Genomic DNA, 15465 nt, shown 5'->3' with positions numbered 1-15465 from the left:
AGCCTGAACTCTTTTTTGGTTTCCTTAACAGTTGTGGTATGTAGCAATGCTGACTTTTAGCACTGCAGAACTCCAGCTCTGAGTCTTAGGTGTCATACAGATAGCCAAACTTCCAGGGAGATACCTGCTTAAACATATACAGCACAGTAACTCAAAATCTAGAAATAACATTTACAACTCTGGACTAAATGTGACTGCTTTAAGAGCTTACACTAGGCCCCAATTTTCTTACACGTATTTTCTGAAAGAGATCATACTATATTTGTTGTTTTACTTCTGGCTTATTTTGCATGACATAATGTCCCCAAGGTTCATTAACCTTGTTGTATGTCTCATGACTTCATTCTTTCTGTAGCCTCCACAATATCCCATCATGTATACAGCACAGTTTGCCATTCTACTTCTCAGTCAGTGCATTCTTCAGCCACCTTCATCCATTGGGCATCATGTCCAATGCCCAAAGTCAACAGTCCATGTTTCACATTATCCTCACTTAATAGTGTAACATTATACTCTCGATTTTAGGCAATTTTCATTGCTCCAAAGGGAAAAATAACTGATAAACACACTCTCACCACATAGAAATTCCAAACCTCCCCTTAACTCTTGTCCTTCCCCCCAATACTTACCCCTGATATTGCTGTGTTATCGTTGATGGGTTCCTGTTAAACATAGCCCATTGCACGCAAGAGTAGTTTTCCCCCATATGCCTCTATTATGGACTCTCTGTACAAGATCCATATCTTTGAAGTAGTTCATGCAAGAATTTTATATTTGTAATGTTGATCAGTAGGATACCTGGCTCTGTACAACCCGTCATCATGTTCACCTTCAATATGGCATATTACTTTAATGAACCACCTTCATTTCTATCCATTCCCTTATATTTATGTTCAACCTCAGTAGCTAACCCTTCACCCATCTTTAGTTTGTATGTATCTCTAGGTCCCCTATATTCTACATTATAAGCCTGAGTTTACCTTCACTAAGGTTATAATAGCAAGATCATACAGTATCTATCCTTTTGTGTCTGGCTTAATTCACACAGCATTCTGTCTTCAAGTTTCATCCATTTTTGTCATATGCGTAAGGATTTCATTTTGTCTTATTGCCACATGATATTCCATTGTATGTATATACCACATTTTGTTTATCTACTTGTCTGCCCTTGGCTGGGCAGCATTCCAGGACAGCAAGTGGGAGCTCCAAGGCCCCCTGAAGCCTGGGCTCAGAACTGGCACATGGCCACTTCTGCTGTACCCTGTTGGCCAAAGCAAGCCCCAGGGCCAGCCTGGATGCAAGGGCTGGGAGAGGCAGTCTGCACCTCACCGGGAGGAGGTGAAAAGTCACATGGCAAGGGGTGTGTGTACCACCGATCTCCCACACAAGGCCTGTCCAAGGCCTGCTCCCACCCAGGTTTGTTCAGGGCAGGGTCCCTGGAAAAGGCTGTAGGTGCCCTCACACCTTTTCTGAGCAGCTTCCCAGGTCCCCGAGGGCGGGGCAAGGTGGGAAACCTTGTTGATTGCCAACGAACAGTGCTGCCAAAAGCACCCCAATTGTTTTTCTGAGCATCACCTCTCTGCTCCAGGGGTCAGCCTGATAGGTGACAGGTAATTCCTGGTCTTGCCACAGTGCTCGCTTCAGGGACTCCTGCAGACACTCCCCTGCTGCAGGGACTGGCTCAGCAGTGGCATGTTCAGTTCTGACCAGTAGGCAGAGGTGACCAGGGACCTTGCGGACAGAGATGTTTCCTTCCAGAGTGCCAGTAGGGTGAGAAGGCCCCTCTTCCTCTGGATGTGGTCAGGCTAGAACTGCTATCAGCCTAAGTTCAGAATTCTTGGATCAGGCATGTCCTGTAGTCCACTCCATCTTTGGGTTGCCAGCCATGTGAGTTAATTAATCTGCTTCTGAAAACTGGGTGGCAATGGGCTTTCTGTTACTTGCTACTGAAGCCAATTGGAATGGAGCTGAATTCCCAAGGAACTCTGTAGACAAGTCATTAATGTATTCCCTTGATGGCGAATGAAATGATTGTGTATTTTACTGCACAACAGAGGATGTAAGAAATGCCAGGTTTATTTCTCTAAATAAAATTTAATCTGTTCCCAGTCCTCCACAGCAAGCTGGGAAATTCCTCTCCTAGCCAACCTGGGTTATGGGGAAGTCCTGGGGTTCTGACACAGCGCTGAATACTGGGGATAGTGCTGGACTTCTGTCTGCTCTTGTTGCTGTTAAATGCCCACCTTCCTGGTCTGAATGTGCCCTGGGGCACAGCCTCCTAGGGACGCACACAGCCGCCCCCTCCCCAGGTGCCATCACGTGCGCGGGCTCAAGGGGGTATGGAGTGTGGCGAGAGCTCTCCTGGGCGCTTGTCCGCCCTAGCCGCTCTCCGCCGCACCCCGCCGCACCCCGGCCCGCCGACCTCGCCCGCGCTGGGCTGGCTCTGGAGCCCCGGAAGGAGTCGGCTCCGGGCCCTGCCCTGGGCCAGCTCGTGCCCGCGGTGGCCCTGACCTTGGGTCCGGCTCCTTCCGTGCTGCTGGCGAAAGCGGGTGGCGGTGGCGGGCTCTCAAGTCACCCCGGCCTAGCTCTGGGTCCTGGTCCCCTGGACAGATCACGTCGCCTTCTCAGCAGCGTGGGGGGCAATCCCTACGTCCCGGGGTTCCCCAGCTTTAGGCGGCGCGCGCTGGGAGGGCGCACGGGGCTCGGAGTGCCGAGGGAGGGCCGGGCCGGGCGCAGGGTCTGCGCTCAAGGTGGGAACCCCTGCATTTCAGGGCGGCTGCTCGGGGCGGGTGGAGATTGGGGAAGCGTGTGGCCCAACGGGCCGGAGAGCCGGGGGAGGCTGGGCCGGGGGTGGGGGTGATGCCGCGGCCGAGGAAGGGAAGGCACACACGGGCGGGCGCACGCTTTGTTGGGGCGGGGGCTGCAGGGGGCTGGGGTGGGGGCGCCCCGGTGGGTCAGGCAGCCCCGCGGGCAGATCCCTCCGGCTGCAGCGCCCGCAGCCTCCGCTCGCGGCTCTGCTCTAGCTCCAGCCAGTGCTGCGCCTCCAGCTGCGTCTGCGGGCGGGGGCCGGACGGTCGGCGGGGGCGGAACGCGCGCCCTCACCCGCCTGCCCCGCCGCCTCTCCCCGGACCTGCCCTTCCCTGTCTCCTCGCCCTCCCAGGCCATCCCGCCCGTCGGGTCCCACCCCCGCTGAGCTTCGGACGCCCTCCCCGCCCCTTCCCGCCTCACTCTGCCGTCCCCCACCCACATCCCCCACGGTGCCACGCCCGCCCCCAGGCTCACCCGGGGCTTGGGGCGCGCGGCCCGCGGGGTCGGTCCCTGCAACAGGGCTGTCTGCCTTTGGCGCTCGGCCACCCGCTCCTCGATCCTCCGCTGCAGGTCCAGCACCCGATCGTCCTGGGAGGGCGGCACCGCGCGGCCCTTCTTCTCCTCCCATCTGGGCAGGGTGACAGGGGGCTCAGGGCGTGCCCAGGGAGAACCCTCCCTTAACAGGAAGGGCAAGGGGCTCCCAGCAGCCAAAGCCATCTTGGAAAAGGAGAACCAAGTTGGAGGACTCTTATTTCCGGATCTTGAACGGTATTACAAGGCCACAGCCATCAAAAGATCATGGTACTGCCCCAGAGCAGACAGAGTCCAATGGAATCAAGCTGAGAGTCAGAAAGCAAACCTCACCTTTGTGGCCAACTGATTTTTGACAAGAGGGCAAAGACCACCTTCTTGGAAAACAACAGGAAAACAACATATGATGCAGAGTCTCCATTTGTAGAATGAAGGGGGGACTCCTACCTCACAGCATATACCAAAACAACTTAAAATGGATAAAAGACCTAAATATAAAAGTCAGAACCATAAAACTCCTGGAAGAAAAGATAGAGAAGCATCTTTAGGACCTTGTATCAAGTAATGCTTTCTTAGATTTTACACTCAAAGCACAAGGAATGAAAGAAAAAGTAGATAAATGTAAAAAATTTGCACTGCAATCTATCACAAAAGTATAGCAAAAAACTACACAAAGAGAAAATACTTGGAAACCGCATATCCAATAAAGGATTAACATCCAGAATAAAGAAATCTTTCAACTTAACAACAAAAAGAAACTGGGTTTAAAAATAGTCAAAAGACTTGAATAGACTTCTTTCCAAGAAGATATATAAATGACCAGAAAGCACATGAAAAGATGCTCAACATCATTAGCCATCAGGGAAAGGCAAATCAAACCCCCAGTGAGATACTATTTCACATCCACTAGAATGGCTGCTACTGGCAAGGATGTGGAGAAGTAGGAACACAGGATGCTGGTTCAGCCACTGTGGAAGACGTTTGGTGGTTCCTCGGGAAGCTAAGTATAGAGCTACTGTATGACCTGGCAACCCTACTACTAGTCACATATCCAAAGGAATTGAAAGCAGGAACTCAAACAGATATTTGCACACTGATGTTTGTAGCACCGTCATTCACAATTGCCAAAAGAAGAATGCAACCTGAGAGCCTCTCAACAGATTAATGGATAATAAAACGTGGTGAATATATACAATGGAATATGATTTGGCATTAAAAAGGAATGAAGTTCTGAATCATGTGTTGACATGGATGAAACTTGAAGACATCATGTTGAGTGAAATAAGCCAGACACAAAAGGACAAATGTTATACGATCTCACTGATATGAAATAGAATAAGCAAACTCATAGAGTTGGAAGCTAGAATACAGGCTACCAGGGGCTGGGGTGGGGATAGGGAATGGGGAGTTAAGAGTTAATTGTACCAGTCTCTATTTGGGCTTATTGGAAAGTTTTGGTCATGGATGGTGGGGATGGCAGCACAACAGTGTGAGTGTAATTAACAGCACTGAGTTATCTACTGAATGGTTAAATGGGGAAATGCTTGGTTAGCTTGTGTATCTGAAAAGCAGTAACCATATATTACAAGCGTATTAGCACTGTACAAGGATTTAGGGTAAAAAAGTGAAAGCGGCTCTTCTCTCACCGCTCTTGCCACTCTCTGGCCAAGAGGGGACCCTGCTAATGGCTGGTGTGTATCTTTCCAAATCTTTTCTTTCTGGGGACATATTTCCTTCGGAAATGAGATTTCCTTACACGTCAGGGAACGTGCTCAGTGGCCTCAAGACACAGCCCAGCCACATGCGGCGGGCCGTGCCCCCAGGCCCGGGCCTCAAGGCCACCTGCCAACCTTGGCCGCCTGCCGCTAAGATGCTGCCTGTGGCCCCGTGCCGGGCATTGCCCGCAGCTGGGCTGGACTCTCAGGGGCTCTGCAACCCTGGCCAGTGTGCACTTGGGAGCTGTGGGCTAGGGCCCGGCCGGGGCCTCCTCGGTGGTAGTTGGGGCTGCCACTGGGTTATGGCAGCAGCAGTCACCCTGAGGACCAACACGGAGGCTTCTCTCCCGGCCAGGCAGTGATTGACTATCCCTCGGTCCACCCACGAGCTCATCCTGCCCCGCCCCAGGCCCACTCTGACACTGTGTCCCCTGTGTGCCAGCCCGGAACCTGGCTGAGCTGAGGGGCCTGGGATGCCCCTCCCCTGGGGCAGCTGTGCTTCCCCTTGAGGTCAGCACCCAAAGGCCTGCCTGACCAAGCCGCTGTGGGACGAGTCCACGGGGCTGGGAGAAACCATGGCATTGTGCTTCACGCGCACGAAAAGGGGTGGAGTGTGTGTGTGTGTGTGTGTGTGTGTGTGTGCATATGTGCACGTGCAGCACTAGGGCATGGCATCAGCTGGACTTGTCAGTGAGACACACGTTCCATCTGGGCTGGGTCCTGGCATCAGAACAGGGCGCCTGGGCAAATGCCCATCAGCGCCAGGTGCCACATGCTCTCCAGCTGGTTTTCATTTTCCCATGTGGGTTGTCTCCCTTTCCAGGACGCGCCCGCAGGAGGCTCTCGGAGCAAAGTGCGCTTGCTTGCTGCTCCCCCCAATCGCTGTGCAAAGGCAGGAAAACAGCTAGCGGAAGCAGCCATGGCAAAAAGCCATGCGGGACCCAGGGCCCACGCGCCTGCACAGCGCCCAGGAGGGGCCGCGGGACCCACCTCAGGGCAGCAGACCTGCCCATGGCCGCGCGGCACAGCGCGATCTGCTCCAGCGCGTCCTGCAGCCCCTGGCTCTTGGAGCGCTTGTCCCGGATGATCAGGTCCCGCTTAGCCTCCTCCTCGCGCTGCCGGGCCTCCTTGCACAGGGCCAGCCGCTCCCGCAGCTCCACGATGGACATCTCTCCCTCCAGGCCGTGGCCAGGGATCTGCGGGTAGGGGGCCGGGCGCCCCAGCACTGAGGCCCCACCCCAGCCGCCTGAGAGTCCCCAGCCCCCAGCCCTGCCCTCTGAACTCCTCTTCCCAGTCTTCAGTACTGCCCGTGAAAGGCCACGGGGGCAGCCCTCAGCCCCACCCCAATGCCCCAGCCTGGGACTTGGTCTGCTGCCCTGGGTTAACTGAACATCTCCAGCTGGGGCAGGTTCCAAACACAGCTCACCCCTTCCTCCCCAGCTAGAGGTGCCCCATCTCCCCTGGGCCCAGGCCAATTCTCCCCACCATTCCCGCCCCGGCCCTCCCAGGCCTGCTCACCTCGCCAGCTGCCAGCCCTGCCTCTCACCACGCCCACCCCTTGCCGGCTTGCAGATCCCAGTGTCCCTTCAGCCTCCTGCTCTGTCCAGCCTTGGGCTTCTGGATACCTGCCCTCTCCCTACAATACCTGGGGATCCCTGGACTTCCCCCCACATGCAGCTTCCAAGTGGTGGCCCCTGTGAAGCCTCTGGACCACCCCCAGGGCTCTGCCATCGTTCTTCAGCCCCTATGGCCCAGGGGTGGGTGTCTTCTGGCCAGTGTCTGCCTCTCTAGCAGGATTGTGACCTGGGTGCTGAGTCTGTGGCCGGCCAGGAGTGGGCAGGTGGACCTCGGAGTGGGGTGAGCCCTCTTGGCCTTGGGGAGAATCCTAGACACATCATCCCAGGGCAGGGCCAGGCAGGTTGGCTCCCAGGGTGGGGGTGGGGGGTCTGTGAGGTCATGGATGGTGGCGGTGCCCAGGGACTGTTCAGGGTGCAGTGGGGACAGCCAGTGTCTCACCTGGGTCAGGTCCACAAGCTTGCCCTGGCGTGTGGGCTGTGTCTCCAGCGCCCGTAGCTGGAAGATGGCCTCACACCGCTGCTTCTGCTCCTCCCTGGTGGCCTTGGCGACGCGCTGCAGCAACTCCCGGCTCTCTTCCATCAACTCCTGAGCTTGGGGGCCAGGCAGGGGGCTGAGAGGCGGCGAGCGGCCCCACAGATGGCAGGGCAGGTTCTTTCTCATAGGACTCAGGCCCAGTGTGGCTCCCTGCGAGGGCAGCTTGCCCCTCACCTGTCACGGGGCCCACGACGGTACCTGTCTGCCGCCGGTCCTTCAGGAGCTTCGCCTGTGCCACCCTGACGTTCTTCTGTGCCTCCATCACCTGCCCCACCAGCTCCCTCGTGGCCTTTTCCTCCTGGAGGCGCTGCTCGGCACACTGCTGCATCAGCTTGGCTGTCTGCCCAGACAGAGGACAGAGGGTGGGGCTGCTGGGGCCTGCAGAGCAGGCCTGTGACATGGGGCCCTTCCACGCCAGGGGGTAGCATGCCCTGGCTCTGTCACTGAGACACTCAGGAACCCAGGGCAGGTTGGGGGCGTTCCAAGGCAGTTAGTTCCTGGTGGACCCCTTGAGGTCTGCCTTCCTGGGGAAGTTCTACTTCACGTCCTCCTTCTGGAGGAGGAACTGCAGGGTGGAGTCAGGAGAGTCCTGGGGAAACCGAGTCAGAGCCATCCGATTTACCCAGAAGGGCACCCCCCCTGGACTCCCATTTTAAGGCAGGTGCTTTTCCTTGTTTTTTGTAAGCCAGGTAGAGTTTTGACCCCTAGGTAGTGGCTGGAGGAGCCCTGGCCAACCCATGAGAGTGGGACCTAGGTGCCACACTGGCGTATCCTTTAAGCCTCAGGGCAGTGCCCCACACCTAGAACTGCATCCTTCAAAGCCAGTCTTTACCCAAACGCTTCTCTCCCATCCTCAGGGTATCCAGCTACATATTTTTATGTGACTCATTTTACCCTAATAAATTAGTCAGAATAGTGTAGGAGCAGGATTTCCACCACTGCCTCGCGTTCATGAGGCTGCCCTCACACCCCCACCATGGTGAAGGAAGGCGAAGGCAGCAGTGCCAGCTCCTCTGACCTCTTCCAGTCGGGGAGGTGTTACTAGAGGCCTAGCAGAACCCCCACCCCACCCAGCAGCGACGAGGAGCCTCTACCACCCCACTCAGGGGTTAGTGGAGGCCAAGTTTCATTAACAAGGTGGAGCTCCTTCTTGCCTGCCAGGGTGATGCCAGAGGAAGCCAGCTGCAACAGAAGGTTTAAATAAGACATGTAGCCTCCTAATACCCAAATGTCTGGATTATAATAAAAATCACTCAGTACAGTCAAGAGCCTGGAAGATCTCATACTGAAAACGGGCCATGAATAGATGCCAACACTGAGATGACAGAGATGTTAGAATTATTCGACAAATATTTTAAGGGACCATCACAATAATACTTTAGTAAGGCATTATGAGCATGTTTGAAATAAATGAAAAAATAATGTCTCAGCAAAGAAAGAGAAGACAAAGAACCAAATAGGAACTTTAAAACTGAAAAATACAATAAATGACAGTACCAAAAAAAATCTCAATGGATGGGTTCAACAGTAGAAAGGAGAGGGATGGGGCAAAGGAAAGCACCAGTGAACTTGAAGACAGAACGTTAGAAATTACACAATATGAATAACATAGAGGAAACAGACTGAAAAAAAATGAACAAAGTCTCAGGGACCTGTGGGACGATAACAAAGGATCTAACATTCAGGTCATCAGAGTCCTAGAAAGAGAGGAGAAAAAGGGTAGATCTGAAAAACTAAAATAATTGCTAAAACCTCCCAAATCTAGCAAAAAACATAATCCAATAGCTATAAGAAACTGATTAAACTTCAGTATAAGATAAATCCAGAGAAAGATATGCCAAGACACATCATAAGCAAGCTTCTGAAAACCAAAGACAAAACAAACAAACAAACAAAAAAAAAAAAACTTTGAAAGCATGAGAAAAATGACTCCTTACCCATAGGGGAAAAACAATTCAAATGACAGTGGATTTATCATCAGAAACCTTGGAGGCCAGAAGAACAGGGTACAATATTTCTTAGCTCCTGAAAGAAAAGAACTGTAAACACAAAATCCTATGCCCAGAAGAAATATCCCTCAGGAAAGAAGGAGAAAAAAGGATATTCTCAGGTGAAGAAAAACTCTACCCTAAAACAATGGCTAAAGGAAATTCTTTAGACAGAAAGGAAATGATGAGAAGGATCTTGGAACATCAGGGAGGAAGAAAGAACATGGTAAACAAAAATATGGGTAAGTAAAATAGACTTTCCTTCTCCTCTTGAGTCTTAAATTGTGTTTGATGGTTCAAAGAAAAATTATAAGACTGTATGATGGAACTCTAAATGTATTAAGAGGACTTTTTTAGACAATTGTGTTATACAATGGGGAGAGAAAGGGATGTATAGAGGGGTACACAGTGTAGAATGAAGGGTACTGTACTTTGTTTGTTTGTTTGTTTGTTTGTTTTTTTACATGGGCAGGCACTGGGAAGTGAACCTGGGTCTCTGGCATGGCAGGCAAGAAGTCTGCCAATGAGCCACCATTACCCACCCACTGCACTTAATTTTAACTTATAAAATGAAGATATCTGTAGACTGTGATAAGTTATGAATACACAATGTAATACATAGAGAAAACACTAAAAAAGTTATATGAAGAGATATAAACAGATAAATCAAAATGGAATTCTTATAAATGCTCAAGAAACCCACAGGAAGGCAGGAAAAAAAAAACCAGAGTGACAAAATATAGAGAGAACAAGCAAAACAAAAAATAAGATGGCAGACAAGCCTTAACCTGCCAATAATTACATTAAATGTAAATGGCCTAAATACACCAATTAAGAAATGGAGATTGGCAGAGTAGATTAAAAACAAGAAACTCACTTTGAATATAGCAGTTTAGACAGGTTGATAGCAAAAGGGTGAAAAAAATGTATTGTGTAAACAATCAAAGGAAACCAGGATTGACTATATTATTATCAGATAAAGTAGACTTCAGAGTAATGAAAATGATCAGAGATAGAGAGGGACATTATGTTATAATACAAAGCAATTCTAAATGTGTTTGAAGAGAATAACAGAGCTGCAGAATCTTAAGTGAAAAGCTATAGAACAGGAAGGAGAAATAGGCAATCCATAATTATAGTTGGAATCTCTACACCCTTTTCTCAACAACAGACAGAAAAACTAGACATAAAAATAGCAAGGATGTAGAGGAATTCAGTTATTCCACCAACAAGCAGTATCTAATAGACATTCATAGAATACTGCACCCAACAGCAGAATACACATTATTTTCAAGTGTTCACAGAAGATACACCATGATACAACACACTCTAGACTAAAAAAGCAAACCTCAATGAATTAAAAAAAACCTGAAATCATATAGAGCATGTACTTCAAACACAATGCAATCAAATTAGAAATCAATAACAAAAGGCTAACAGCAAATATTTGGAAACTAAACAACACACTTTTAAGTAATTCATACATCAAAGAGGATGTCTCAAGGGAAATGAAAAATTGAATTGAGTTGAGTGATAATGAAAATACAATATATCAAAATTTGTGGGACACAGCTATTGTAGTGCTGAGAGGGAAATTTAGACCATTTAATGTAAATGCTTACATTAGAAAAGTGGAAAAGTCTCAAACAGGAATCTAAACTCCCATCTCAAGAAGCGATAAGAAGAACAAACTGAACTCAAAACAAGCAGAAGAAAGGAAATAAAGATAAGAACAAAAGTCAGTGAAGGTGAAATTAGAAAAACAACAGAAAAATCAATGAAGAAAAAAGCTGGTTCTTTGTAAAGATCAATAAAATTGACAAACCTCTAGCAAGACTGACAGGAGAAAGAGAGAGAAGACGCAACATTATGAATTAAACAGGAGATACTGCCACAGACCCATCAGAAAACAAGAGGATGGCAATGGAACACTACGAGCAATTCTACATATGTAAATGTGACAGCCTAGATGATGTGGGCCAATTCCTCAAAAAAAAAAAGCAACTGCCACAAATTAAAGAAATTGAATTTGCAATTTAAATACCTCCCCCCCAGAAATCTCCAGGCATAGAAGTTGTCACTGGAGAATCCTAATGAATGTTAAAGAGTTAACACCTATCCTCCCCAATCTATTCCAGCAAATAAAAAAGGAGGGAACTCTTCCAAATTCATTTTATGAAGCTAGTATTACCCTGATATGAAAACCAGATAAAGATATTACCAAAAACAAACAAACAATAATCTACAGAACAATATCCCTTGTGAATTTAGATATAAAATCCCTAATAGAATAAAAATGTTGGCAAATAGAATTCAGCAATATATAGAAAGAATTATATGCCATGATCAAATAGGGTTTATTCTAGTGATGTAAAGCTGGTTCAGCATTTTAAAATCAATCACTGTAATCCATCCTAAATCTAACATTACACCTGTTGGTGGAAGATGTAATACGTTGCGTTGGCGACCAGGAGCAAGGCTGGGAGGTCTTCTCTCCCCGCCCTTATTCAGCATCGCGCCTGCAGCTCTCGCTAGTGCAATAAGGCAGGAAGAGGAAATAAAAGGCGGAGTCAGAAAGGATGACATACAACTGTCCCCATCCGCACGTGACATGATGGCCTATGTAGGAATCTACAGCAAACTAGAATGAGTGAGTTCAGCAAGGGCATGGGACACAAGATCAACAAACAAGTCGGCTGCATTTTTGCATAGCAGCGGTGAACACATGGACACCATAATTAACAACAAAATGCAATTTACAATTTGCTTAAAAATGAGATTCTTAGGCACAAATCTAATAGAATGTGCACAGCACTTGTATGCTGGAAATTGCCCAACACAGATGAAAGAAATAAAAAGGCCTAAAGAAATGGAGAGACACACTGCATTCATGGATTGGAAGGCTCATGTGTGCTGGCCGTTTGCAAAAGTAAAGTGGGTGTGGATGGCACAGCATGCCGGGGGCTCAGGACCATATGCGGTAAAGACGCCACAGAAGAGCGGGAGAAAAGCACAGGTGGACGGCTCTAGAACCTGGGCACTGCGGGCTGGACTGTGTGCTCCCAAAAGGTGCGCTCGGCCTCGGAGGGGGAAGAGCCAGGGCTGATGGTCAGGCCCTTCTAAAGCGGTGAAGTGGACGTCCACGAACCGCAAGCCTGTCAGCCTTCTGGAATTCTCTGCCCGGACACCTGGAGGTGTGTGTGGACCGAACGACCCTGCCAGTGGGGGCAGCAGGGCGGCCCACTGTCCTGGAAGTGGTGGCCAGACGGTCCACGTAGCCTTGCTGACCTGAAGCACCGCGGGAGCCCCGGCCTAGGAGGAGACGGAGAAACCACTCGGGGCGTGGGAGGAGAGGAGCGGCCACTCCATGGGCTGTGGCAGCCTGGACCCTCACCTCCTCCTTCTTCTGGTCCGCCCTCTGCTTGTTCTCCTGCGCGAGCTTCTGCCGGGCCAGGATGGCCTCCTCGTGGCTGAGCTTGCCCTGCAGTCTCCGGCACTCGCCCGCGGCCAGCTCCTCCTCCCGGTCCCTCGCCTGCATCTTCTTCTGCCACTCGAGGAACTCTGAGATGTCCCCAGCCCCGTCCACCAGCTTATCAGCCCTGGGAGGGTGGCCCTGGGAAGTGGCTGGGCTCTCTCCTGTGCCACCTGCCCGCCTCACCTCCTCCCCTGCCCTCCCCACTCCAGCCGTCCACCTGTCCCTTCTGGGCATCCCCCATCAGCCACATCTCGCCACCCTTCTCTTCATCTATTTGTTTGTCCACCTGTCTATCCGTCCACCATCCCTCTGCCCACCCATCTGTCCATCCACCATCCCTCCCACCTACCCAGCTCCCAGGCCCCTCCACTTGGGCTCCAGGGCGAAAAAGCCCTGCAGGCGGAGGGCGGGCTGGTGCCCTGTGGGTGGGGGTGGGGGCAAGGAGCCCCTCGTGAGCAGCAGCCCTTGTGGGGCCTGGCCTGTCCCGCCCGCGGCCCCTTTACCTCTGCAGCTCCTTCTCCACCTGGCGCTGGTACAAAGCCCCTTCTCGGAGGATGGCTGCCGTGTTCAGCTTGACGGGCACGTGGTCAGGCTGGGGGAGCAGCGACGGGAGGGGAGGGGGAGCCTCAGCCGCGGCAGCGCCCCCTCCCGCCTCCTGCCCAGCCCCCTGACTCCTGCCTCCTGCAGGTACGCCCCTCGGCTTCGAGTGGGACCCCCTGCTCAGGCCACCCCCAGCCCCTGGCAGAGCAGGTCGACCCCTCACCCTGTAGAAGGTCAGCTTTGGGGTCCTGCGGATCCGGGGTGGGGCTTGCAGCCGTGGCTTCACCGTGGAGCCCTGCGGGAGTCGGAGGACAGCCTCAGCCACCAAGGCCCCGGCACCCTGGGCCCACCCCCTCCCCCTGCTGCCGGATGGCACCTGTGGGCTTCCGGCAGGCCGGCGTCTCTGCCCTCTGATGCCCTCACCCGGTGTTGAGGACCAACAGGAGGCCTCACTGGGCCTCGGGCAGTCGGGGCTGCGGGCCTGGCCTCGGGACTCAGTGTCCACCCTCCCAGAGCTCCCCCAGGCCTGGACTTGGGCCGCCCGGCGGTTTCTGCTCCCCCAGGGGCAGGGGGTGCTCCTACCACGGGACACTCGCTCCTGCCATCGCGCAGGGGAAGAGGCCATGGGAGCACGGTGGGCGTGGGGGGACACGGGGCGCGGGGCCGTGCAGGGGAGGGGTGCGGGCGGCCTACCTGCCTTGGGGGCTCCCCACGGGCCCGGGGCACGGCGCAGCGGAGCTCCTCCACGTTGGCCTGCAGCAGCAGCTCCTGCGAGCCGAGGAAGGGGCCCAGCCTCACCCACCTCCAGCCAGCTCCCCCCGTCCTCCTCCTCCTCCTCCTCAGGCCCCAGGAAAGCGCCAGCAAGGACACTCTGACTTTCCACACCTGGGGGTCCGTGGGGCTCGGGGGTGACGACAGCGGGACTGGCTGGGGCGTCCCTGGGCATAACCATCCTGGGAGCGCCACCCCCTGCAACCGCCCCCACCCCCGACGGTGTCTCTATGGCAAGGTTGCTCCCGCCACCTCGGCCTTCCAGCGATTATATCTCTTGACCATCTCCAGCCGCTGCTGCTCCCTGGGCATCTGGTAGGTGCTGTCCGGGACCTGGAGGGGCAGTGGGGGGAAAGCCGTGGGGTGGGCTGCAGCCTGGGGGGCAGCCGCAGGGCCTGCCCAGAGAGGCCCCTCAACTGAGATTGGGTACGCTGGGTGTCGGCAGGTCACCCGGGCAGGGAGGGGACGCAAGGAGCCAGCATGGGGCATGGGGCCTACACATGGTGGCTCAGGGCAGGGAGCCAGGCTCATGGGTGCTGAGGGGCGGGCACAGGGTGGCTGCCTGGGCATGGGGCAGAGAGAGAGCGGCCAGAGGGGCACTGTTCATCTATGGAGAGCAGGCGGCTGGAAAGCACCCACTTCCTGGCTGGGAGGCCCTCAGTGGCCGTGGTGGAACAGTCCAGGGCGGGGCTGGCGGCAGGCAGTGGGGCAGCCCTGAGCCCAGACTCCTACAGCCTTCCTGTGAGCAAGCTCAGTGTGCCCAAACCCGAAACCTCATCTCCCCGCCCCGACTGCACCCACACCAGGGCCCCGGAGTCCTCCTCGGTGCCTCCCACGCCCACGCCCACCTGCGAGTTCTGCCATCTGCTTCAGACGCCTCCACAAACTACCTCTCCCCTCCCTCCTCTGCCCTGCAGTGATGGAGCCATGCACCTGTGCCGGGGTGTCCCACCTCTGTCCGGTGCCCTCCCCAGGTGGCATCTCTCCTTTCCTTCTTCCCCCTCTCAGCTCCGGCCTCTGGTGTCCTCTCCATCCTCAACACTGGGTGAGCCTCTGCCCCAGGGCCTTTGCATGTACTCTGCCCTCTGCCTTCCCCCAGATAGCTCTGTGGCCCACTCGCCTGTCTCTTCCAGATCTTCACTCCAAGGGCATTTCTCAGGGAGGTCCTGCTTGGCCCCCCTATTCAAAATTGTGCCCCCTGCCCCTACACATCTCCTCCCCACTCCCTGCATTAGTTTTTCCTCCTAACATTTTTCACCAACTAACACACCGTACACTTCACGTATCCAGTCTGCGTCCCCAATGGGATGTATGCTCCACAGGGGCAGTCCTTTCTGGCTGTTTAGTCTGCGTGTGCACACACGAGGCACACATGAGGCACACTGGAAACATCTGAGTGAACGAACTAGTGAATTGGAGTGGACCCTGAACCAAGAGGGGGCAAGTGTGCTAGACATGGAGCTGGGCCGGGGGGCGGAGAGAATGAGCTGGAGACCCCAGCATGGCCTCCCTGAAGCCCAGGGAG

At 53.2% G+C, this 15465-nt stretch overlaps 1 protein-coding gene across 2 annotated transcripts in view; it reads right to left on the bottom strand.

Moving 5' to 3' along the window:
• Positions 1-2954: 2954 nt before the first annotated feature.
• Positions 2955-15465, bottom strand: part of CFAP99 (cilia and flagella associated protein 99) — a 38844-nt gene continuing 26333 nt past the window's right edge. For both annotated transcript variants that reach the window (XM_077136240.1, XM_077136241.1), the window contains exons 7-16: positions 14193-14273; positions 13863-13937; positions 13393-13464; positions 13133-13221; positions 12549-12753; positions 7365-7506; positions 7071-7222; positions 6045-6250; positions 3283-3436; positions 2955-3053 (exon numbers count right to left, since the gene is read on the bottom strand). In XM_077136240.1, coding sequence (XP_076992355.1) covers positions 2955-3053; positions 3283-3436; positions 6045-6250; positions 7071-7222; positions 7365-7506; positions 12549-12753; positions 13133-13221; positions 13393-13464; positions 13863-13937; positions 14193-14273 — 1275 coding nt within the window. The remainder of the gene's footprint in view (positions 3054-3282; positions 3437-6044; positions 6251-7070; positions 7223-7364; positions 7507-12548; positions 12754-13132; positions 13222-13392; positions 13465-13862; positions 13938-14192; positions 14274-15465) is intronic.

This window comes from Tamandua tetradactyla, chromosome 19, assembly GCF_023851605.1.
Source record: "Tamandua tetradactyla isolate mTamTet1 chromosome 19, mTamTet1.pri, whole genome shotgun sequence".
Taxonomy (NCBI): domain Eukaryota; kingdom Metazoa; phylum Chordata; class Mammalia; order Pilosa; family Myrmecophagidae; genus Tamandua; species Tamandua tetradactyla.
The sequence above is the reverse complement of the archived record's forward strand: the minus strand, read 5'-3'. Positions and strand labels throughout refer to the sequence as shown.